This window comes from Pongo pygmaeus, chromosome 18, assembly GCF_028885625.2.
Source record: "Pongo pygmaeus isolate AG05252 chromosome 18, NHGRI_mPonPyg2-v2.0_pri, whole genome shotgun sequence".
Classification (NCBI taxonomy): Eukaryota; Metazoa; Chordata; class Mammalia; order Primates; family Hominidae; genus Pongo; species Pongo pygmaeus.
The window spans coordinates 23,225,119-23,249,989 of NC_072391.2; the positions used below are offsets into that span (position 1 = coordinate 23,225,119).

The 24,871-nt window shown below is 45.7% G+C and overlaps 1 protein-coding gene across 1 annotated transcript; it reads right to left on the reverse strand.

Moving 5' to 3' along the window:
* Positions 1 to 3,711: 3,711 nt before the first annotated feature.
* On the reverse strand, positions 3,712 to 23,677 carry CRYM (crystallin mu). Its single transcript, XM_054453428.2, has 8 exons — positions 23,277 to 23,677; positions 22,626 to 22,779; positions 20,731 to 20,793; positions 14,992 to 15,093; positions 12,762 to 12,945; positions 7,253 to 7,374; positions 6,435 to 6,519; positions 3,712 to 4,034 (listed from the first exon to the last, which is right to left on the reverse strand). The coding sequence occupies exons 1-8, from the start codon at positions 23,444 to 23,446 to the stop codon at positions 3,970 to 3,972; spliced, it is 945 nt and encodes a 314-aa protein (XP_054309403.1). The 5' UTR covers positions 23,447 to 23,677; the 3' UTR covers positions 3,712 to 3,969.
* Between the last annotated feature and the right edge of the window lie 1,194 nt (positions 23,678 to 24,871).

The window sequence follows — 24,871 nt, forward strand, 5'->3', positions numbered from 1 at the left end:
CTGGTTGAGTCACGTAATTTTTTTAACATGCAAGTCTCTTGTCACTTTTTACCTTCCCATTGCTTTTTTTTTTCTTTTTCTTTTTTGTTTTTTGTTTTTTGTTTTTTTTTTTTTGAGATGCAGTTTTGCTCTTGTTACCCAGGCTAGAGTGCAATGGCATGATCTCAGCTCACCACAACCTCAGCCTCCTGGGTTCAAGTGATTCTCCTGCCTCAGCCTCCTGAGTAGCTGGGATTACAGGCATGTACCACCATGCCTGGCTAATGTATTTTTAGTAGAGACGGGATTTCTCCATGTTGGTCAGGCTGGTCTTGAACTCCCGACCTCAGGTGATCCACCTGCCTCGGCCTTCCAAAGTGCTGGGATTACAGGCATGAGCCACTGGGCTCAGCCCCCATTGCTTTTCAAACTCTCACCACCACACAGGAGGCCTGCATGATTAAAGAGCCCTATTCTCTCCTCCAAACCTCTGGTCCCATCTCTGACCATTCCTCTCCCTGTCCCCTAATTTCAGCTATACTAGATTTCTTGTGGCTTCCTGAATACATGTCTCTCATATGCCTGTGCCTTAGCACACCATCACCCTTCTGCCTGGAAAAGTCTTCCTCCATATAGCCATCCTCATTGGGAGACATACCCTCTATCTCTGCCCCTAGTCTGGGTTGAGTAACTTCCTATCTGTGCAAGCTCTCTTTGTTTGCCTCTCCAGAACTTCTCTCTACTATTTTCCAACCTACTTTGTGTCCCAGGTGGTTGGGCTCTCGACTGCATCAAAGGGCTCCCTTGCCCTTGGGATCCTGCTTGGGTTTGGCCAATGGGAGGTACTAACAAGAGACCAGAAGGTGGGAGAAAGACAGATTGAGACATTTATTCTACCTGTTTCTTCTTTTCAGGGCAGCAGCTGCCTTCATCTAAGCTCACCTCTCCCATCTGGCAGCCCTCTGCTATAGCTCTAGTTGTTTCTGGGTTTCACTAACTGCTCTTTCAAGCTTAGCAGTGGTAGTGATTTCCTACTATTGCTAACCCTGGGGTGCTTCTTCCTAAACAGTCTCTTTATTCTCTTCAATCATGCCTTTTGAGTGTGACATCTACAGACGGTTCCCGACTTACAATGGTTCAACTTAAGATTTTTTGACTTTACGATGGTGTGAGAGTGATATGCATTCGGTAGAAACTGGTAAGATATTCTCTCTGGATGCTGGGCAGAGGCAGTGAGCCACAGCTCCCAATCAGCCACGTGATCACCAGGATAATCAATTGATAGTGAACAGTGTACTGTGTTACCAGATGATTTTGCCCAAATGTAGGCTAATGTAAGTGTTCTGAGCACATTTAAGGTAGGCAAGGCTAAGCTATCATGTTTGGTAGGTGTTTTCAATGCATTTTTGGCACATTTCCAACTTTTTTTGAGACAGGGTCTCGCTCTGTCAACCAGGCTGGAGTGCACTGGCACAATCTCGGCTCACTGCAGCCTCTGCCTCCTGGGTTCAAGTGATTCTCCTGTGTCAGCCTCCTGAGTAGCTGGGACTATAGGCGCGCACCACCACACCCAGCTAAGTTTTGTATTTTTAGTATAGACAGGGTTTCACCATATTGCCCAGGCTGGTCTCGGACTCCTGACCTCACGTGATCCACCCGCCTTGGCCTCCCAAAGTGCTGGGATTACAGGTGTGACCCACCATGGTTGGCCACATATTTCCAACTTTTGATGAATTTATTGGGACACGACTGCATCATAAGTCAAGGAACATCTGCATTTCCTGCAGGGACCCTGAACCATGTTCCTGTAACACCAAATTATTGTAATTTTTTTTTTTAACATCTGTCTTCTCTTCGGGGCTGTGTTCTCTGGGGCTGAGGACTACTTTTCTGTTGTATCTTAGTATGCTAGCACAGGGTTATGACATGGGCTCTTGTGAAAAGAATGAAAACAAAGATATATGAATATTCTCATCATTCCACGCTCTTCTCTATACATTCTTTAGGGTAGTGACCATTAGGATTCCTCAGAAAGACTCCATAGTCACTTGAGATATTCAGAATCAGATCATGTGGGTATTTTGTTTCAGCACAAAGACCCCTGTCCAGACAGTCTGGCAAATATGATAAACTTTTGGCTAAGCCACCTGGAGCATGAGTCCTTCCCAGGAGGAGTATGGGCAGGAAAACAGAGCCAAGCATGCTTTGCTGCTGACTTATCTGAAAACCAGCCTTGGAGTAGCAATAAGCGAAGGGGTGGGGTGAGGCTAGGGTTGGAGTGGGATTTGGACAGGGCCTTTGGCAGGACAAGGACAACACAGTTCTGCTAGTGATTCAGGGGGCCTGCAGAAAGTATCTCTGCACCTCAGTTTCCCCATCCATAAGTTGAAGATTGACTAGATGATCCTTAGTGGCCCTTTCAACATGGACACTGTAGTGGACATCTTTAGATTTTGCCTTTCAACTATCCAGTCCTCTTTTTGTTAAGAGACACCTTCCCTTCATGTGGGCAGATGCGCAGATTACACTTCTGACTTCAAGGGTGGGCATGTGATCCAGGCCTGGATAACCAGAGCATCTGATCCCCCCGGACAACGTGATGGTTCAGGGATAGGTACAAGGCTCAAGCCTGGCCAGGGTATTCCATCTCTTTAAGAGATGGGGTCTTGCTATGTTGCCCAGGCTGGTCTCGAACTCCTGGGCTCAAGCAATCCTCCTGCCTCAGTCTCCCAAAATGCTGGGATTACAGGCATGAACCACCTCACCCCATCTATTCCATGTCTTTCAGCCACAATGTTAGGCTCAGGAATAGACATGTGACCTAGATGGTCCAGTAACTCTCAGTTCTGGAACATCTCACTGTAAAGGAAGAGAATATTTATGCTCAGTTGCTCAAGAGGACAGAATACAATTCAGGAGCTGCTGACCAATGTCCTGCCACTACCAGGGAGAACTTGATAATGGAGCCAACGGGGAAGAAGACCAGGCCCTGATGACAGTTGGAGCCCCTGAATACAGCTGTAGCTGACACCAGTTACCTGTGTGTTCCTAATTACAAGAGCCAATAAATCCCATTCTCCATTCATTCAGCTTAAGGTAGTTTGAGTTGTAGTCTCTACCACTTATGACCAAAGGAGCCCTGATCTATACAAAAACTCCATTTTTCCTCTAAGTGTTAAGAAGTCAGGCACAAAAGACTACATATTGTAGAATTTCACTTGTAAGAAATGACCAGGCTTGTCTGGGATCGGTGGCTCATGCCTGTAATCCCAGCACTTTGGGAGGCCGAGGCGGGCAGATCACCTGAGGTCAGGAGTTCAAGACCAGCCTGGCCAACATGGTGAAACCCCATCTCTAGTAAAAATACAAAAATTAGCTGAGTGTGGTGGCGTGGCACCTGTAATCTCAGCTACTCGTGAGGCTGAGGCAGGAGAATCACTTAAACCCAGGAGGCAGAGGTTGCAGTGGGCCGAGATCACGCCATTGCACTCCAGCCTGGGCAACAAGAGTGAAACTCCATCTCAAAAAAAAAAAAAAACAAAAAACAAAAAACTACTGAATTGTGTAGTTTAAAATAGTGGATCTTAGGGTATGTGAGTTGTAACTACTAAATAAATACATAAAAAAGAAGTTTCATTATAGCCAGTGGAGCTCCCCCAGGGAGTAAATGGGAGCATCTGATCCCTCTCAGTTTCCTTGTGATAGTAATAGAAGTTACCGAAGCAAACACTGCACAATTGGAAAGTGCTTTATTTCAGGGAAATATAAAGGGAAATGAATGCTATTACAACTTGGTAGAACAGAAGAAATGGCTACCTAGCTTTGCTTTCCAACTACAAACATAAATGAGGATCTCAGCATTTAAGGTAAAACATGATAAGCACAAAAGGAGAGTTCACTGGGGACTGGACTCCCTCATTTACTCTAGAAATTATGAGAACCAGCAGCAACATTCCTTAAGCATCCATCTCAACATCAAGTTCCTTTGTTTTATTTACCAGATGACCAGGAATCATAGATCAGTTTGGCTGCAACTGTGTCTTCCACTGCCATTCCTAGAATAGACAGAAATTTGGTTTGTCTTTGGTCAAAACAACTTTTCCTGAAACAACAAGGCCCAGTGGCTGGCAGTTTCCTGATATGCGTCCGTGTTGCCAGTGCCTGTTGGAATAATAGGGACTGATACCCAGAGGTGAGCTCAGGCTTCGATGGTCTGCAAAGGGGCAGAGAATATGATACTAAGAAACACCCACCAATAAACTTGTGTCTTTCGAAATCTAGCTCAGGGCTGAGCAAATTTTTTAATTTTTTTTTTTTGAGATGGAGCCTTGCTCTGTTGCCCAGGCTAGAGTGCAGTGGCATGATTTTGACTCACTGCAACCTCTGCCTCCCAGGATCAGGTGATTCTCCTGCCTCAGCCTCCTGAGTAGCTGGGATTACAGGTGCATGCCACCATGCCTGGCTAATTATTATTATTTTTTTTGTATTTTTAGTAGAGACGGGGTTTCACCATGTTGACCAGGCTAGTTTCGAACTCCTGACCTCAGGCGATCCGCCCACCTTGGCCTCCCAAAGTGCTGGGCTTACAGGCATGAGCCACCACGCCCGGCCTGAACAAACTTTTCGAAAAGGGTCAGACAGTAAATCTTTTAGGCTTTGTGGGCCACAGGGTCTCTATTACAATTATTCAACTCAGCCTTTAGAGTAGAAAACACAGCCAACAGGTAAACAAAAGAGCCTGGCTGTGGGCTGTGTTCCAGTGAAATTATCGATGGAACTGAAGCTTGAATTTTGTATCATTTTCAGGCATCATGAAATATTTTCTCCCTCCAATCATTTGAAAATCTAAAAACCATTTCTAGCTCATAGGCCACACAAAAGCAGGCAGCAGAGCAGGTCTGGCCCAAAGACTGTAGTTTTCTGACCCTTGGTCCAGTTGAATGCTGCATCCTGTGATATCTCCCCTTTGTCTTGTAATTCTGGTAGATACCTTAACCTCTGCACCCAGCCCAGATAATTAGGTGCTTGATATGCATCTGTTAGATGAAACAATATGCCAATAAACTAATCCCCAAAAGCAAGAAAGCAAAAATTGCCAAAAAGGACAGAACAAATTTCTGCAGCATTTTGGCTCCTTAAGTGGAGGCTGGCTGACCTCTGATCTGCCACGACCTTTGAAGCTTTCAGACAAAACTGGATCCATGTGATGTCTTTGAACCAGGCTCCAGATAAAGTTGTATTGCCTTTGTCTTCCAGTGCATGAGAGATTTTAAAGACATTTACCAACCTGCAAGGCATGGATACTTAACCAATGGCATGGGCTCTGGGTGGCCAGAGCACTCCTGATGCTCTGCCAGGCATTAACTCTTCTGCTGCTTGATCATGAAGTATGGAAGGTCATGAGAGGGGGACAGAGGGCACTCTCGAGGGGCTCAGGATAGCAACTGTTTACCAACCAGTTTGGGAGTATTTCAGTGTTTTAGGTGTATCAGCTCTGTTCCCATGTACTTTATTTATTTATTTTTTGAGACAGAGTCTTGCTCTGTTGCCCAGGCTGGAGTGCATGATGTCAGCTCACTGCAACCTCCACCTTCCGGGTTCAAGTGATTCTCCTGCCTCAGCCTCCCAAGTAGCTGGGATTGCAGATGTGCACCAGCACGCCCGGCTAATTTTTGTATTTTTAGTAGAGACGGAATTTCACCATGTTGGCCAGGCTGGTCTCAAACTCCTTAGCTCAAGTGATCTGCCCACCTCGGCCTCCCAAAGTGCTGGGATTACAGGCGTGAGCCACCGAGCTCAGCCTGTTCCCATGTACTTCTGTTTCCTTCAATCTCACAGGGTGGAAGAGGACCTGGGGCAAGGGACAGACTGGCCACTGGGAGCCCACCCTTTGTTGGGCTTCTATAAGGTACCCCATACAATTCAGGTGGTAGGGGCTCCCCATGGAAGCCCTCCTCAAAGCAGCAAGTGGGAGAGTAGGGAAGGAGGGAATGAACAGGGCTCAGGCTATACTTTCCATCTGACTCTTTCAGGTTGGGTCTCTGCCATTTCCCTTAAAGTTCCTGTCTTTTAACATCTTTGTCCCTTGCCCCCTCCACCTCTGAAGGGTACCTTCTGAATTTCATCAAGATCTGCACCTAACTGATTCATTTTATATGCACATCCCACCTAATCCTCAATGGTAACAGGTGGTGAGGAAACTGAGGCCTAGAGAGGTCAGATCACTTGCCTAAGGACACATGCCTTTGAGTGGCGGGGAAGGGACTCTGACCCAGGACTGCTCAGTTCCAGAGTTCATGGGCTTAACACTAGGCTAAGCCATGTAAATAATTGACCTGAATGATGGAGCACAATGATTCCGCTGCAGAGTCTGGTGACTCATTGCCCTTTCCACCAATGGGTGAACCTGCCTTGTGCTCTAGTTGGATTTGTGCCCAGGGAGCAATGGATCTTACCCAAAGACTTGAACACTGTGGTCTTCTCACAGTGGGCTGGCTTCACTCCCTTAATCACTTCTCCCAGCTCAGCAAAGATCTCGGCCTAGGAAACAAACATACGCTGACCCAGGCATGAAGCTAAAGTCTGTTCGGGGTTGGCTTTTGAAGCCAGCCCAGGGAATTCCTGAACTGGATAAGAGATAAATTTGATTTAAAAAAAAAAAGAAAAGAGAGATCCTTTGTACACTGAATGATATTAGGGAGGAGGCTGGCCCCAAAATCCTTTTGGGGTGGCATTTGCTTTTGTGATACCATAAACACAGAGATTTGAGTTGGTGCTCAGGGAGCTGTCCTGCCGAGATCATTGTGTCAGTGAGGAAATAGACATGCTCTTATCTGAACATGCATGCCAGCAGCTCCCTTCTTGTTTTATGCTGATTATAACCGTAAAATGAGGCCAGAAGGTGGGCAACACATTGGGAAGGTTTCCAGGCTGCAAGAAGCTTCCAATCTCACTGCTTTATAGGACAGCCCAGCAAAAAAATAAAATCCATTGAGCTTCTCCTTCCAGGAACACATATGTCACCACCCATAATGCCCATATTTTTCTGGAATGGAATTAAAGAGGGTTGCAAAATGTTTAGGAGCTCCTTCCCCTACAAGAAGGTGGGGTGGCTGAGGTCTCGGTTGCAAAATGTTTAGGAGCTCCTTCCCCTACAAGGAGGTGGGGTGGCTGAGGTCTCGAGCAGACCAAACTGGAAGGGAAGTTAATGAAACCCTGGGATCCAGGTGAGGCCACCTGGTGGCAGCCCTGACTGGGGTCAGAAGAGCCTCACCCCTGACAGCAGGACATCTCCAGACTCCTTCAGGGCAGCCTCCTGGGAATCCACGTACAGCACAGCTTCCTTCATGAGCTCATCATCCAGTTCTCTCCAGTCAGGTCTGCTGGCTCCGACAGCTAAGAGACAGCAAAACAGACCCTAAGCCCAGAATTAGTGCCAAAGGCTACTAAGAAGCCCAAAGCATAGGAGAGAGGTGAACGAAGGACCTGTGAGCACACTCAGATTCAAAATACCCCCTCATTCCCCAGGCCATGCCTCTCCCAAATACTTGGGAGGACCAAATACTTATTAAGAAATAGGCCAGGTGTGGTGGCGCACACCTGTAATCCCAGCACTTTGGGAGGCTGAGGCAGGCAGATCACTTGAGGCCAGGAGTTTGAGACTAGCCTGGCCAACATGGTGAAACCCTGTCTCTACTAAAAATATAAAAAATTATCCAGGCGTGGTGGCTCACACCTGTAGTCTTTGCTACTCTGGAGGCTGAGGCATGAGAATCGCTTAAACCTGGGAGGCGGAGGTTGCAGTGAGCCAAGATCATGCCACTGCACTCCAGCCTGGGAGACAGAGTGAAGCTCCATCTCAAAAAACAAAACAAAACAAAACAAAACAAAACAAAACAAAAAAAAACTACCTACCATTTTGCCTTTCTATTCTATATCCCACCTCATTGCTAAAAGATTTTGAGACGACATAGCATTCATTTACAGGGTGTCTACTATCTGTGGGATGTTTTGCACATACTATTTATGGTTCTCACAAGTACATTTCAAAGTCTGGTTCTCACTTAACAGATGCACAAATGGAGGCTCAAAGAAGTGAAGGTGTTTGCCAAGGTTAAGGATCTGATGGATGAATCTAGGTCTGAGAGAGCACCTAGGCTTTCGCACCTCTTCTGCTTAACAGGAACAACAACTTCCTCACAAAAATCCCGAAACAGAGACATCACTTGGAGCTTATTCACACTACACTCTCCTCTTGATCTCCATCATTCCCATTCCTCACCACTAACCAGTTCTTTTAATATCTATTTTTTTCTTTTTGGAGAGAGGGTCTCACTCTGTTGCCCAGGCTGGAGTGTAGTGGTGCAATCAGAACTCACCACAGGCCGGGCACAGTGGCTCACGCCTGTAATCCTAACACTTTGGAAGGCTGAGGCAGGTGGATCACTTGAGGTCAGGAGTTCGAGACCAGCCTGGCCAACATGGTGAAACCCTGTCTCTACTAAAATACAAAAAGTAGCTGGGCATGGTAGCACACGCCTGTAATCCCAGCTACCTGGGAGGCTGAGGCAGGAGAATCTCTTGAACCTGAGAGTTGGAGGTTGCAGTGAGCCAAGATTGCGCCACTGTGCTCCAAACCAGGCAACAGAGCGAGACTCCATCTCATAAAACAAACAAACAAAAACTCACCACAGCTTCAAACTCCTGAGCTCAAGTGATCCTCCCGCCTCAGCCTCCCAAACTGTTGGGACCACAGGCGCCTGCCACCGTGCCCCTTTCCCTCTCCTCACCCCCGGTTCTCTCTTAACTCATGACAAAAAAAAAAAAAACAGCAGTGTCAGGGTCATGGAGAAGTCTTGGCAGAAAGAAAACTGGCTCCGTCTGGCCCTGAACTATCACATCCTCTATGGAGTCCAGGACCAGAATGATGAATCCAAGGTGTCACTCTCCCTGGCACCGGGACACAGGAGAATGCAGAGGCTGCCACCAAATGCCTGCAAGGCCAGGGAGGTAATGAAAATGAACAAAGCTGGTCAGAGGGACTGGATTAGATGTGGTGGAGACTGAGGGGCGGAGAAGCCAGCGGCCCTTCCGAAGGGGACAGTCATTGTTCAACTCCAGCTAATCATTACCACGTGTGAATGTAGATCCACTGTTACCAGATACGCCCCAGTTGTTTTCTTAAAAGAGAAACAGGAAATCTATTTGCATATGTCACTCCTTGAGTTTTAGATCACTCTGTGGTCCAAACCAAACACATCTGCTAGCCGGATCCAGCCCCTGGCCTGCTAGTCTTTCAAAACTGCTATAAAGCCTTATACAAATATAAGACAGCATTTATATGCCTTCTTCCACTGCCGCCCAATTTTCTCCCTTTGTTCCCTCCCGTTCTGTTCTCCTTCATTCTCATTTCCAAAGAGAGTTGTGTAAAAATGTCCATCTTGAAGGTTGTTTGTGCGGAGAGTTCTATAGAACAAAAGCACTAGCTAAGGAAGCTTGTAAATAAATCATAAGCTGGTGGGAACAAAACCGCCGTTTCTCAGGCCACTCCTCACTGGACTGTTTCCCCTGCACAACCACTGCTTACGAGCGGGGCGAGTTCTCAAAGGGTTGTGTGAGGTCACTCAGGCGGATGGAGGTGGGCCAGGCAGTAAAGAGAGAGAGACCTGACTCAAACAAGGCTCTGGCTTGGCTGTGATGGGGCTAAATGAGTGAGGGTCGAAGACAGGCTTGACAGGGTGTGGGGGCAGGAGGAGGGAGGCGTGGGGGAGGTTGGAACTGGGCCTATCCCTCCGCTGAGCTGTAAACTAAGTAAAATCTGTTGTTGGTGTTTCCCTGTTGTCTGCGCTTGTGACACATTTTTCTTAAATGTATGTGTTGCCTCTGTGAACACATAAACCAATTTTGTCCCTGGGCCAGGAAAAGAGAAGAGATGCCTTGACTCAAAATCAAGTCAGCCCTTCCTGGAGAGTGACTCCAAGTGAGAGAGGGATCCAACATAAGGGAGATTGTCTGTGGCTGGATGTGAGGATGGAGAGTCCATATGATGGGGAATTTGGGTCGTCTCTGGGAGCTGAGAATGGCCCCAAGGAAAGGGGCTCCCCCATCCTCCAGTGTAAGGAACTGAATCCTGCCACACCATGGGAGCCTGGAAGAGGACCCCCGAGCATGAGATGAGATTGCAGCCCGGATGTTGCCCAGTTTCTTTTTTGTGAGACTTTGTGTGTACTTTGTGGGTAGCAGAGGATCCAGCTACCCACACCCAGTCTCCTGAACCACAGGAACTGTGAGATGAAAATAATGTGTTGTTTTAAGCTGAAAAAAATCAAGTCCATCTTCCTGAAGATGCAGCCTTGGAAACCCATTTCACCATGAACTGGTTCCTTTTGATTTCCCAAGTCCTTCCAGAAATGGTCTTATTGTCCATAAACTCAGCCCTGACTTACCTCTTACCCATTCCCTGGACCCAATCTGACCACCAGTCCCATGCAGCCTGAGACTTTCAAATTACTTTGATCCATTCCTCAAACACGCCATGTTCGCTTCCACACTCAAGACCTTTGCATCTGCTGTTCCCTCTACCCGGAATGTCTTTCCTTCAGCTCTTGGCATGGCTGCTCTTCCTCCTCATTCAGGTCACAGCTCAAAAACCACATCTTAGAGAGTTTCTCAGATAACTCCATTGAAAACACCTCTCTCTGCTTCTACCTCCTACTTCCACCACCAGCCTCTATCACCCAGGGCCTTGTTCTTTCCGGTCTCATCTTTAGCCAGAACTATCTAGTTCCTCTATGTGTTTGTTTGTTGTCTATCTCTCCTCACTGAAATTAACCACCAGGAAACCAGTAACCTTGACTGCCTGGTTATTGTGGCATCCCCAGCATCTAGAGTAGTGCCTGGCACACGGTAGAGATTCAGTCAGCATCTATGATTGAATGCGTCGTCATTTGACTTGGCTCTCGCCGGCTCATCTGCCCACGTGTGCAAAGCTCTTAGCTTCTGAGTTCACACCATGTGCTTGTCACTAAAACACAGGGCACCGAGACCATCTTTAAATCCTCTAGAATTTGCCTGCTCTGCTTACCAGAATCCAGTCTTCCTGTTGGAAGGCAATCATGAGTATTATTTAAAGCTTGGGCTCTGAGGATAGAGTGCCTCAGTTTAAATCCCAGCTCTGCCATCAAGAACCTCTGATTTTGGGCTGGGTGCAGTGGCTCACGCCTGTAATCCCAGCACTTTGGGAGGCTGAGGCAGGTGGATCATTTGAGGTCAGGAGTTCAAGACCAGCCTGGACAATGTGGTGAAACCCCATCTCTACTAAAAATACAAAAAATTAGCTGGGCATGGTAGTGTGTGTCTGTAATCTCAGCTACTCGGGAGGCTGAGGCAGGAGAGTCGCTTGACATGGGAGGCGGAGGTTGCAGTGAGCCGAGATCATGCCACTGCACTCCAGCCTGGGTGAGAGTGAGACTCCATATCAAAAAAAAAAACTTGTGACTTTGGAAAAGTTATATAATTTCTCCATGCCTTGGTTTATCCCCCTATAAAATATTTATGATAATAGTTTCTGCCTCATAAGTTGGTTATAAATATTAAATGATATTATACATAGAATAATGTCATTTAATATACAAAGAATTGTACAAAGAATTCAGGACAGCACCTGCAATAGTATTAGATATAGACCAGCTCTTGCTATAACACCCAGGGCCATCTGAAGGTCTACAGAGGCCCCAGGCATCCTCATGTCTAGAGTCCCCTCTCCCGCCCCACATATTAAAAAGCATATACATGTTACATAAAAAATTACAGTATGAAAGAAATTTAAAGTTTTATAATTCTTAGTGTTAAGAAAAAGTGACTCATTTGGCCTTTCTGAATTAAATTTCATCACATTTTAGAATTGAGCTGTGAATTACCATTTGCCATAATTTTACATGTTATGGCCAGGCGTAGTGGCTCATACTTGTAACCAATCACAGCACTTTGGGAGGCTGAAGTGGGTAGATTGCTTGAGGCCAGGAGTTCGAGACCAGCCTGGCCAACATGGTGAAACCTCGTCTCTACCAAAAATTACAAAAAATTAGCTGGGCATGGTGGTACATGCCTGTAGTCCTAGCTACTCGGAAGGCTGAGGTGGGAGAATCGCTTGAACCCAGGAGGCAGAGGTTGCAGTGAGCTGAGATCTCACCACTGCACTCCAGCCTGAGCGACAGAGTGAGACCCTGTCTCAAAAAAAGAAAAAAAAGATTACATTTTATAGAACATTAAATATTCATTTAATGTTTCAGGTTTGTAATTTCCCTTTTACATTTTTTGGAGCAAATATTGTTTGTTTGTTTTTTAAGACAGAGTCTCTCTCTGTTGCCCAGGCTAAAGTGCAGTGGCACAATCTTGGCTCACTGCAACCTCTGCTTCCTGGGTTCAAGCCATTCTCGTGCCTCAGCCTCATGAGTAGCTGAGACTACAGGTGCAAGCCACCATGCCTGGCTAACTTTTGTATTTTTAGTAGAGACGGGGTTTTGCCATGTTGACCAGGCTGGTCTCAAACTCCTGGCCTCAAGCAATCCACCTGCCTCAGTCTCCCAAAGTGCTGGGATTACAGGCATGAGCCACTGCACCCAGCCAAATATTGCTTTTTTCAATCTTACATGTTTTCAAGGCCCTTAAATAGCTTGGGCATTCTGCATGAATAAACTGGCTCTGCAGATGTAGTCGACTGGTCCAGTCTAGAGAGGAGCCTGGCCACCACCCATCATGCCTTATGGAGCCACTCTACTTACCATTGATGTGAGCCCCTGGCTTCACCCATTCACCAAACAAAATGGGCTCTGTCGCCAGGGTGACTGTGATGATCACATCTGCACCTGCCACAGCCTCCTGGACCGAAGAACAGACCCGTACCTCTCCTTGCACTGTGTCTGCAAACTTCTCTGCATTTTCTTTGGTGCGGTTCCATATCCTTACCTTCATTGGGAGTAACAAGAAGGACATTGGTGCCATTTTTTGGCTGCTTATGTTACACTGAGCCCAGGGATGTGAAGGGAAAGTTGATCCACTCTGGGATAGGGGCTGGTGGTTATCTAAATCACTCCTAAATCATTCCCCATGGAGAATGGACATTTAATCAGGGGTACAGCATTAACTTAGACACCTGGCCAGGTATTTGAAAATAAGCGTTCTCTACCACTTTCCCCTTTTAAAAAGGGTGGAAGTATTTCACCTCTAGGCCAAGAGGCACAGCCTCAATAGCTTAATAGCTATTATATATTAATAGCATAATGATTAGCAGAGCAAGTTCTGGAGCCATGTAGGCTTGGAACCAATCTCTACTCTATTTCCTGAAATTGCTTCATGTCATTCAGCCTTAGTTTCCACGTCTGTAAAATGGAAATGATAACTGGCAAAGTCTGTGTGGAACTCACACTTTATGTCTGAGACCACGTAAAGGAGTTGTAACGGGTGGGAGATTCATACAAAGGATTATTTATGACAATGTTTTTCATGGAATAACTTGATCGGTGAAGAATACTTAGGAAATTCAAGATCAGAAGAGTTTGAAGGTAAATGACACAGCCAATGAAAAAGCCAAGAATGGTAGCTACGGCTGGAATCCTGAAAGGTGCTGGGGTTGGGGAGTGGGGCAATGACCTCGCCAGGAGCTGGGGACTTGCCGACTTGCTTGACAGGTTTCAGTGCTTGGGTCAAGGGCTTGTCACCCGTCAACTGAAAATAAGGCCTACAGAATTTCTCATAAGGAAATATAATACATACGGAAACAAACTTTATGTCTAAGCAAGTTCACCAAGCAAGGTGAAAAACAGGACATTTTGCCCAGCCAGAAGTGCATGGTTAACCTCTTCACCCTTCTTGATAGAAGACTATACAAATTTTGTGCAAAAATTAGATAACCTGAAAAGTGATGTTAGAACATTCAGTAAGAGAGGATATAAAATGGTGCGTATCTAACATGACTAAAGCTATGTTATAAAAAGCTGAAGAGGGAAGATCAGAAAACCTTAACTGCCTTTGAAAACAGATCAAAGGGCATTTTTCTTTTGTTTTCTTCCTTGTATTAAAAGTAATGGCAACCGGGCGCAGTGGCTCATGCCTGTAATCCCAGAACTGTGGGAGGCTGAGGCGGGTGGATCACCTGAGGTCAGGAGTTCGAGACCAGCCTGGCCAACATGGTGAAACCCCGTCTCTACTAAAAATACAAAAATTAGCCAGGAGTGGTGGTGGGTGCCTATAATCCAAGCTACTTGGGAGGCTGAGGCCCAAGAATTGCTTGAACCTGGGAGGTGGAGGTTGCAGTGAGCCGAGATTATGCCAGTGCCCTCCAGCCTGGGCGACAGCGTTGAGACTCCATTTCAAAAAAAAAAAAAAAAGTCATGGCCAAAACTGCAATTACTTTTGCACTCACCTAATAGTCTAAATTTCCCAAGGCAGTGGTTTTATTTTCATCATTAAATCATACTTTAAAACTGCTCCATCCCTTTCATACACACACATAAAATAACAATAGCATCAAACATTCCCAGGGCGGAGAATGAGCTGCAGTAGGGGGGAGGGTAGACCGGTATGGAGACTGCAAAAGAGAGAGGCTGTGGCCTCCTGGTCTCCAGGTCTCATCCCACCCAGTTTCTTGATCCATAACCTTGAATACTTAAAAACTCTGGATTCTCCTAAGAAAAACATAATAGACAGGGGCTAAAAGGACAACTGAATGTATACAAGAGATATAATAGAATCTTTTAACCGAGTAAGCTTGCTGTATCCTCAGACAAATGCCCTGTGAACTGAGGACTGGAAACAGGTAATCAGATCTTCCCCTGACTCTTATCCTCCATCCCCTCCATCAGGGCTTCTGGGAAGTCATGAAGATACAAGAATGGTCTAGATGGGGCTCACAACTTAATTATTTCAGAATAACCTGTGGTGCAGTGAAGGAGTATAGACAGGTCAAGGACCACCCCCTTCCCTCTTCTCTCCCACCCCCACCCCTGGACTTACCTCTTTAAAGAAGAACTGCTCTGTGAAGATCTCATAATGGCTGTAGGCCTGGACCCCAGCCCCAAGGATGCACAGCACTTCACTGCTGGGGGGTTTCAGAAACTATGTGAGAGAAATGAAGTGGCAAAGGTCAAGGGAGACCCTAGCAGATGGGTACAAAACTAAGATGGTTTGAGTATCAGGTGACTTCTGCCCTCTCTTCTGCCTCCCTCAAGAGCTTGCAGGCAATCAAGAGAATTTCCTTTTGTGTCTTAGTTTCCCGTGTCAAGTGGGAAAAGAAAGAAGAAGGCTTCACTGAACAGCTAATGTATGCCAATGCTTTGCCCGCATGATCTCATTTAGTCTAGACATTGGCCCTACGAGCTGGGGACTCCTATTATCTTCTGCTTACAGATGAAGAGACTGAGGTTGCCCTGGTAACAAAGGTGAACTTGCTCTGGGTCTTACAACTACTTTTAAAAATTATTCATTTATTTATTTTTCTTTTTTTTGAGATGGAGTCTCGCTCTGTCGCCTAGGCTGGAGTGCAGTGGCACGATCTTGGCTCATTGCAACCTCCACCTCCCGGGTTCCAGTGATTCTCCTACCTCAGCCCCCCGAGGAGCTGGGATTATAGGTGTGCGCCACCACGCCCAGCTAATTTTTGTATTTTTGACAGAGATGGGGTTTCACCATGTTGGCCAGGCCAGTCTCAAACTCCTGACCTCAGGTGATCTGCCCACCTCGGCCTCCCAAAGTACTGGGATTACAGACGTGAGCCACCGTGACTGGCCAGGTCTTAACAACTATTAAAGGGCACAGTGTAGCTCTAAAGTCACGTCTTCCATGCTCCAAAGCCCATGTCCTTTCTTCATATCTCAGGTACACGCTCAGCCATACCCACTTCTCAGAGCTCTGAACTGCTTCTAAGAGCTGCCTGGATTCTGTAAGCCCTTCCTTCCCAGGGTTCTAGCTATATTCGCTGGGCCAACTCTGTTGATCCTTTCACAGCCTCTGTCTTCCTCTAAAGATGAATGTAGAATGAGCATTTGTGGCACCTCCTGAGGGTGTCTGTGTTTGAGAGCAGGATTCTGTAATCAATTCATGTCCAGTGCCACCTCTCCAATGAAGCCTTTCTGACCTCCTTGATAGAATGCACCAGGCCATAGCACTTATTTGTTTATAGGTTTTCTTCTACAGGTCTTTAAGCCCCATGAGGACAGAGGTAGTCTTATTTGCACAGATCTGGTACATACCTACTATGACCTACAAGAAGTAGCACTGGGCTTCTCAACCTGGATACTACTAACATTTGGGCTGGACAATTCTTTGTTGGGGAGGGGAACCATCCTGTGTATTATAGGATGTGCAACAGTGTCTCTGGTTTCTATCTATTAGATGTTAGTAGCATTTTCCACCCCTTTGAGTTGTGGGAACTAAAAACGTCTGCACACTCCTAAATGTCTCTGGAGCAGGTGGCAAACTCATGCTTAGTGGAGAACCACTAGCATAGAGGAAAGACATCACTTGGCCCTCAACACTATATGTATTAAATAAAACCCTCTTCTGCTTTTTCTCTATTTCATTTAGTAAACTTTGAGTTCCCTGTGGTCTGTTCTTTCATACAGTGCTACGCACTGGAATTCTGGAGTATAATATTTAAAAAGTGAAAAGTCTTCTTAACTACTAATTACTAGCAAAACAGCATCTCTGAAATATTAGGAATTAATTTTATCTCCTGCAGCTACCGATAGATACCATTCTGTGCCATAAAATATAGTTTAACGTCTCTGATTTGAAAAGGTTTCAAAATGATAATATCCACAAGACTAGAAATCTTATGTTTCTGTCTGATAAGGATAATTAGATTTTTTCCTTAATTGTTACCATTTTCTTCTGTTCTCAGTTAACATGAATCTATTCTTGAAAGTACAGGTGAGCTTCAGAAATTGTTACAGTATCCCATAAAAATAACGTTCAACTTCCTAAACTAAATGTGTAATTCTAATTGGTTGACTTACTTGATAATTTGTTGCCCTGGTAATAGTGTGATAATTGATATTTAAAAAAATTTTTTTTTTTTTTTTTTGAGACAGTCTCGCTTTGTCGCACAGGCTGGAATGCAGCGGTGTGATCTCAGCTCACGGCAACCTCTGCTTCCTGGGTTCAAGTGATTCTCGTGCCTCAGCCTCCGGAGTAGCTGGGATTACAGGCATGTGCCACCATACCTGGCTAATTTTTTTTTTTTTTTTTTTTTTTTTTTGGTAGAGATGGGGTTTTGCCATGTTGGCCAGGCTGGCCTCGAACTCCTGACCTCAAGTGATCCACCTGCCTTGAGTGCTGGGATCACAGGTGTAAGCCACTGCACCCAGTCAATTTTTAATCATATGTTTATAAGATTTATTAAACAGCATTAGTGGCACTTCAATCTTTTCTCATAAGCATGCAGCTTATTAAGTACACGTATATGAATCTGCTAGGTTTCTCATTTAAAGAGTCTGAAAGTCTGTTTCATTTGCATTTGCCAAGGGCTTCCATGGTCTGGCCCTCCTATCTCTAAAGCCCTCTCTCATACCATCATGCCATGTTCCCCTGCACTTCCTGTCTTCCAGCCATACTGGCTTCCTTGCAGCTTCCCAAGCTCGTGTACTTCCTTCAACCACAGGGCCTTTGCATGAATTAATTCCTTGCCATAGGATGCTGGGCTGCTTTGTCCCCTCTCCCGCTCACAAGTAATTCTTATTATCCTTCAATCTCAGCTCAAATATCCCTTACAGAGACACAGCCACAGGCTACATCAAGACATACTGCTTTACACTCTTATAGCACTTGTCAGCATTGTAGTTTCATATTTATTGGTGTGAATTTTTTTTTTTTTTTTTGGAGACTGAGTCTGACTCTGTTGTCCAGGCTGGAGTGCAGTGGCATGGTCTTGGCTCACTGCAACCTCCGCCTCCAGGATTCAAGCAATTCCCTTGCCTCAGCCTCCTGAGTAGCTGGGATTACAGTCACCTGCCACCATGCCCAGCTAATTTTTTTTTTTTTTTTTTTTTTTTTTTTTTTTAGTAAATATGGGGTTTTTCCATGTTGGCCAGGCTGGTCTTGAACTCCTGACCTCAGGCAATCTGCCTGCCTCAGCCTCCCAAAGTGCTGGGATTGCAGGCGTGAGCCACTGCGCCCAGCCTATTGATGTGATCTTTGGACTATATCTTGCCTCCCCCACTGGACCCCGTACTACATGAGGGCAAGTACTATATCTGGTTTTGCTTACCCCATGCTGAGCATAGAACCTTGCACTTGATGGACACTCAAATATTTGTTGAATAAATGCATGTCAGTGCTAAACCCTAATATATACTGTCACCTTGAGAAAACATATCAGAGGCTTCAATGAAGCTTATGTGAGACCCAAGCACAAAAAATGTATTATGTTCATCAGACCCTAGAGCTCCGTATACTTATTCTCCCCGACAAAAGCCCTAAATAAAAGAGAAATGATTGATAAGAAAATATTCTACTCTCAAGGCAACACGTAAAATAGACCCTTTGTTCCTTATTGAAACAGTTCATCTGAGCCCCTGGAAATAAAGCTGTGAAGTTTCAGCCTAAACTTTTAAGTGTCTAAACTTTTAAGTGTCTAAACTTTGAAGTGTCAACCCAAGGCTTCTTGATTCTTCTGGGAGCAGATTTTTATTAATGCAATAAAAGCAGTGTTATTGCAGGCTGGGTCTACAAAAGTGTGGTTTCCAGACCTGGTTGATCCTCACGCTCTGTGATTTTGATTCAGTAGGCATGGGAATTTGAGTTTTTAAAAACTTCCCTAGCTAATGCTGCTGCATAGCTTGCTTCTGTTGGAAACTTCTTATCTGGGACAAGACCATGTGGCCTCAAAAGGACCCACAGGAACCTGGTTGTATGACTTCAGGAAACCCAAGTTTCTATTCTTTTATGCGTAAAATGAGGCCATTAATACTTTCTCTGCCTTCCTCACAGAAACTCGTAGTCCAGACAAGGGGCTGGAAATGATTTTGAAAAAGACTAAAGCTCTTTACAAATGACAGGTAGTAATACAAGATTCATTCTGTTCCCAAATTACCAGCAAACATAGCAAGGAGTCCTTGATTACTTCAATTGAGTCAGGTCTGGATATAACTAAAAACCAGTTCATTGAGGTGGGTGCTGTTGGTCTACTCCCTTCGTATACAATTACCAGATTAATCCTCCCATTCTTCCCTCACCAGCAGGTATCTAGAAAACCTCGACATACAACCTGAACACCTGGTCTTTGCTGCGGCAACTTTCCCTGGGTCACCACGTTTCCTTTATAACAATTTAGGAAAACCAGTGTCCCAAGACCTTGTACTTCCACATTTAATGTGAAAGACTCCAGACTCCAATCGTTCCCACAGACACCCTGTTTTCTAAGCCTCATCCTCTTAACTCTAACTTTTAAAAATGCTGTTTTTCTTATAGGATGCCTTGACATTGCTTGGGAACATCATCACCCCCATTGCTTACTGTTCCCTCTGCCCGGAGTGCCCCTCCATGTTTTTGCATGGTTCGCTAACTCACTGCTTTCAGCTTTGACTCAAATGTCACCTTCTCAGGGAGGCCTTTCTTGGGTAATGTAAAATGTGACACCTTCTCCAATACTCTCACTTCTGCTTTATCTTCATCTTTCTAATATGTTAAGTGGCTTTTTGGGTTGTTGTTGGTTTTATTTTTTAGCAAATTCTAAGCACACTATTAATCATTTATTAACATGTACTAATTATTTAACTATATATTATTTATTACTATTTAACACATTATTGAACTCAACAGTTTTTTTGTTTGTGTTGTTTTGTTTTTTAAGACAGAGACTCACTCTGTTGCCCAGGCTAGAGTGCAGTGGCTCAATCTCGGCTCACTGCAACCTCCGCCTCCTGAATTCAAACGATTCTCCTGCCTCAGCCTCCCAGGCAGCTGGGATTACAGGCACCCGCCACCACGACCAGCTAATTTTTGTGTTTTTACAAGAGACGAGGTTTCACCATGTTAACCAGGCTGGTCTCCAACTCCTGACCTCAAGTGATACGCCTGCCTCAGCCTCCCAAAGTGTTGGGATTATAGGCGTGAGCCACTGTACCCAGCCTGTGTTTCTCTTTTTATTGGTATTGTCTACCTCCCCTGTGTGTGCCCCTCTGTTTTTCTCACTGCCATTTCCCTAACATTTAGAACAGTGCCTGACACATGATAGAAGCTCAGTCAATACTCGTTGAATGAATACACGTATCTGGCTTGGATCTGTTCAGTTCACTCTGCCTCTTGTGCAGTACCAGCTTTGGTCTATGGGACAATTATACTGTCTTACCAGGGGCGATGTGGTACAGGGACAAGAAGCCAGTCCTGGAAGCCAGAGAGGTCAGGTATTAAATTCTTACTCTAGCACTTATTAGCTGTGTGATCCTGGGCAATTCACAGAAGCTCTCTGAGCCACATTCCTTGACCTGGAAGGTGGAGAGAATTTCTCATTTCTATTCTTCAAGACTGATGGGAAGATTGAGAATTATGCACGTAAGGTACTTGAAATCTGGTCATGCACATTAAATGGTAGCTAATAATTTCATGAATTGCTGATATATCTGACATCTGGAGTTCCAGCTATGTCCAACAGGAAACCAAAATAAGTTCCCCACTTCTCCTTTAGTCTCTCAAGATTGAGACACCAGACCCCACCCGACAGCTCACCTTAATAGTACAGCCAGCCATTCATCTTACCTTGGTGGCAATGGCAGAAACTGCAGCTGTTCTCTTTGCAGTTATGACATTTCCATCCATGACCTTGGAGGAAAGGAGAGACAGTGAGCAAGGGGAACCCCTGTCCACTGCATAAATTAGAAGAAACAGTTCTAAAATATTAGCTTAGGAAGTTTTATAGCATCCTACAAACAGCATGGGTTTGGTGTCAGACCTGGATCCGATTCCTCCATTTAAGAGATATGCAACTTTGAACAAACACTTTAATCTTTAAGCACTGGTTTCCTCACCTGTAAAAACAAAGATAATGCCAGCCATTCAGAGGGTTATTGTGAGGATTAAGTGCACTGGCATATCTGGAAACATCTAGCACATGGTGAGCCCTCAAGAACTGCCCATTTTCTCTTCTTGCCTTAGGATTCTCAAAACACCAAATTAAGAAGGAACTAGAGAGAGAAGGTTGCCATTTGACATCTGGACAAGGGCCATGAAACTCTTAGTGGCTCTCCGTTCCTGCTGCACATGTGGAAAGCTTCGTGAAGATGCTCAGATACCACCCTTAGATTAACCCAGTCTGTATCTCCTCCAGGAGTGAGACCCAGACAGCCCAGGTGATTCTGATACACAGCGAAGGTTGAAAATTATGCCTCCCTAGTAAAAACCATCCTCTGCACTCCTCTCTAAGTTATTCATCTCAGCTGACCATCAAAAAATAGGCATCATCAACCTCATTTTACGGATGAGGAAGTGAATCACCAAGTTACTGAGCACATTCAGCTGTCATCTAGTTTCAAAGCCTTGGGTTTTACCCTCCTGGGGAACCGCTGTTGGCAGGTAGTATGAATGCCATCTCCATTGGATGAGTGTAAGTTGGGGAGAGCTAGATGTTCTCAAAGGAGTGTTAAACGGCCAGATTATTTAGCGATCCAGAAATTCAGGGGAAAAGGAAGGACATTGTAAGACCCAGCTTGGAGCGCACAGACCATAAGAGTTAACTGTCAGACCTAGGAGTGATTCTTGAGTCTTTCACTAACCAGCTGTGTGACCTCAAGCAAAGTGACTCTACTAACCTGAGCCTCAAGGACCTCAGTAGAAATTGGGGGGAAGGGGAGTTAATAAAAACACCCATAGAGGAATTTCTCAGAATTGAATGTGATCAGCGTCTCCTTCTCAGCACATAAGTGCCCAATATGTAGCAGTTAAAATGGCGGTGGTCTTAGAAGAGTCTGGACCTATGGACCGTGGACTTAGACTGAGCAGCTCTGAAGTCCAGCCATGCTAATTGTTGGTTACATAAACCTCGGTAAGTTGAACACAGTTGCTCTGACTCGGTTTCCTCATCTATAAAGTGGGAGTAATCATATTACCCATATCACAGAATAGTTTTAAGTATTAAGAGGATTAATAAATGTGAAATGTTTAGAACAGTGCCTGATGCATTAAAAAGTACTCCATAAACACAAGCTACTGCTACCTTTTGACACTATGATTAGATATTAAAACAGGTCACACCGTATACCCCTCTGAAAAGACTCCCAGGGATTATAGAACACCCCTTCTTTTCCATGTCGACAAGGATTCAGTAAGTCTTCCCTTGGCTAATGGGTTCGTTCAAGCTGTGTATTTGGGGTAACTGAGTATAGGACAAGGACATATGCAAGAATGACAAGATTATTATTTCCACACTGTCACATGCTTGAGGCAGCAGTGGGCGCTGGTGCCGTGTTATGCATCCTCAGGCAGTCCTAGAAATAGATACATGGACACAGATAACCTTCACCGTTGCTGGTATCCAGTCACTTGCAGAGGGGCACGCGTAGTCACAATCAAGACTCCTCCTGCTGTGGAGAACTTACTTTTGAGCTTAAATCTGGGCCCAGGGGCCCCATTCCACCCCGGGACAGGAAGTTGCTCACCGCCAGCAGGGTGCCATTGCTGGGCTCAAAGAGTAGCACAGTAGCCTGGTGGGAGGGGACAACCGAGGTGATGCCGCGGTCCTCGTAGAAGGTGACTAACTTGGTGGTCAGGGCATCCTCTGCAGCACTGTAGGCGGGCATGACCCCCAGGTAGCTACAAGGAGAGAGGGAGTAGCTTCAGCCCCTTCCCATCAATGCTGGGGTCTCTTAGAAAGTATCCATATACCTTCCTTTTTCTTTCCTTCCTCACCGCCCCACTGGCCCTCTTCCAGCCCCCGCATCCCTCTGCCCTTCCCTTAGACACTGTGCATAGTATGTTCAGAAGTCTGGCTCTGGATCAGAAAGCCATTCCAGCTCTGCCACTTAGTAGCTATGTAAGCTTAGGTAAGTCACTTAACCTCTCTGAGTCTCCGTTTTCCACCAATCAGATGGTGGCATCAATACCTCCCTAGGTGGAGAGCGTGCTGAAATAAACAAAGTAACACCTGTAAAACGCCCACTTAGCACACCGGGTAGCGCCTATTAAAAGTAGCAGCTGTTAGCAACGATTAGGCAAGCCGTCTCTTCCCTTCTCCCACCCCTCCTCTTCCTGCTCCTCCTTTTCCCCCTTTCCAGTTTCTCCTGTCCCTGACCCCGACCCTCCTCACTCACCCCCTGTGCTTGGTCACCGGCACCACGGTGCGCACGGGCTGCATGACCCCTCCTTCGGGACCGCTGGAGAAGTTGGCCAGGGCCGTCTCTAGAGGCGGGATGAGGAGGCTGGAGCTGCAGAGGTGTTCCTCCACCTCGGCCGCGCTCAGGAACGCTGGTACCCGGCTCATCTCGCCACCTGCCTTCTAACCTCAGTCTCCGCACCGCGATCCACCACGTACCCTCGGCTGTGCCCTTTATGAGCGCGCCCGCTGCGCTGCGGAGCCGCCTGCTGGTCACAGCCCAGCCTCCGGGGGCGGAGCAACCCCGCCCCGCCCCGCCAGCCCTCTCCTCCCCCTTCCCCCGCCTCGACCCCTAAGGGTGGGCGAGATGGGTCCTTTCCAGCGACGGATTCCCCAGGATGGACATCGAGGTGGCGTGCTGGGAGTCAATATTGTTCGGTCCACTTTGTCAGTTCCTGTCATCAGCTGTAGCCACATTCCTTGACTTTTGCATCCTACCTAACCCCTCCCTATTAACTCGCTTTTTGTTGCTGTCTAGGTCACCGTGCCTGGGAAAGAATGGACAGGGAAAACGGTAATGGGGCTCCTTTATTTATTAAATTACTGCCTACTGCTAGGAGATGAAAGGAGACGGAGGCTTATTTAATTTTTTTTTCTTTTAATTCTGTCCCCATCCGGAGTCTCTTATCCTAGTCTTCCTCCCACCTGTACCCCCAGATGTCTGGCCTTTGATTGCTAAGAATGCACAGTTTTCTCACAGCCTAACTAACCTAACAAACCTTCACCTTTAAAGGGGGGAAGTTTGCAGGACAAAGTGTAATCGTTTCCATCTCACAAAAAGCCAAATTGAAGGATCTTTTCTTCAAGGAGTTTTTACCTGAGATGGGGAAATAAAATCGGAAAGGAGTGATGTAAAGCTTAAGGCAATAAATCCTAGCCATCAAATCAGTGATAGGAAAAGTAAGTTAATTCAAAGAAAAGAGAGATGATTTTGACCTGGAGTGGTTAGATAAGGGCTTCATGCAAGAGTGAGGAGAAACCAAGGTCTGAAATAATAATAGTGACGACAACAATGATAACATCAGGTTATTGATCTTTACTATGTACCAGATACTGCACCACGCACTTTATGTATATTATCTCATTTAATTATACAACAACCTCTAAGGTAGGGAGGTGTTGTTATTAGTTTTACTGTCCATTGGAGGCTCTGAGAAGGAAAGAAATTTAGTTCAAGGTCTTCCACCAAGTCAGCAGAGGAGTTGGCTTTGCCCTTGGTTGGACTTCAGAATTATATTCCTAATCATTAAGCTACTTTGGCGGAAAGAGAGGAAGAGGGCATTACAGGCTAAGTAAAGCCCTGTGGTGGAAGGCATGCTGAATAGCTCTGGGAACAGTGAGTTGCCAGACGTGTTAGGCTGGAATAAGGTGCTGAGGTCTAGGAGCATCAGGAGATAAAACTGAGAATGATTCTTGGAGTCAGGCAGCTGACAATGGTGATTCCTAGGAAAGAAATTACATGCTCCAAGAGAATAAGCATTTAGAAAGATGGGTCTTCTGCCAATGCAAAGGATGGAACAGCGAGAGCAGAGC

Bases quoted from the DNA above. Each gene is read 5' to 3' on its own strand.
- CRYM (XM_054453428.2), bottom strand. From the start codon at position 23,446: ATGAGCCGGGTACCAGCGTTCCTGAGCGCGGCCGAGGTGGAGGAACAC. The intron at 22,780-23,276 runs GTGAGTGAGGAG...CTCTCCTTGTAG, and splicing joins CCGGTGACCAAGCACAGGGG to CTACCTGGGGGTCATGCCCG. The intron at 20,794-22,625 runs GTGAGCAACTTC...CTTTCCTCCAAG, and splicing joins GCAATGGCACCCTGCTGGCG to GTCATGGATGGAAATGTCAT.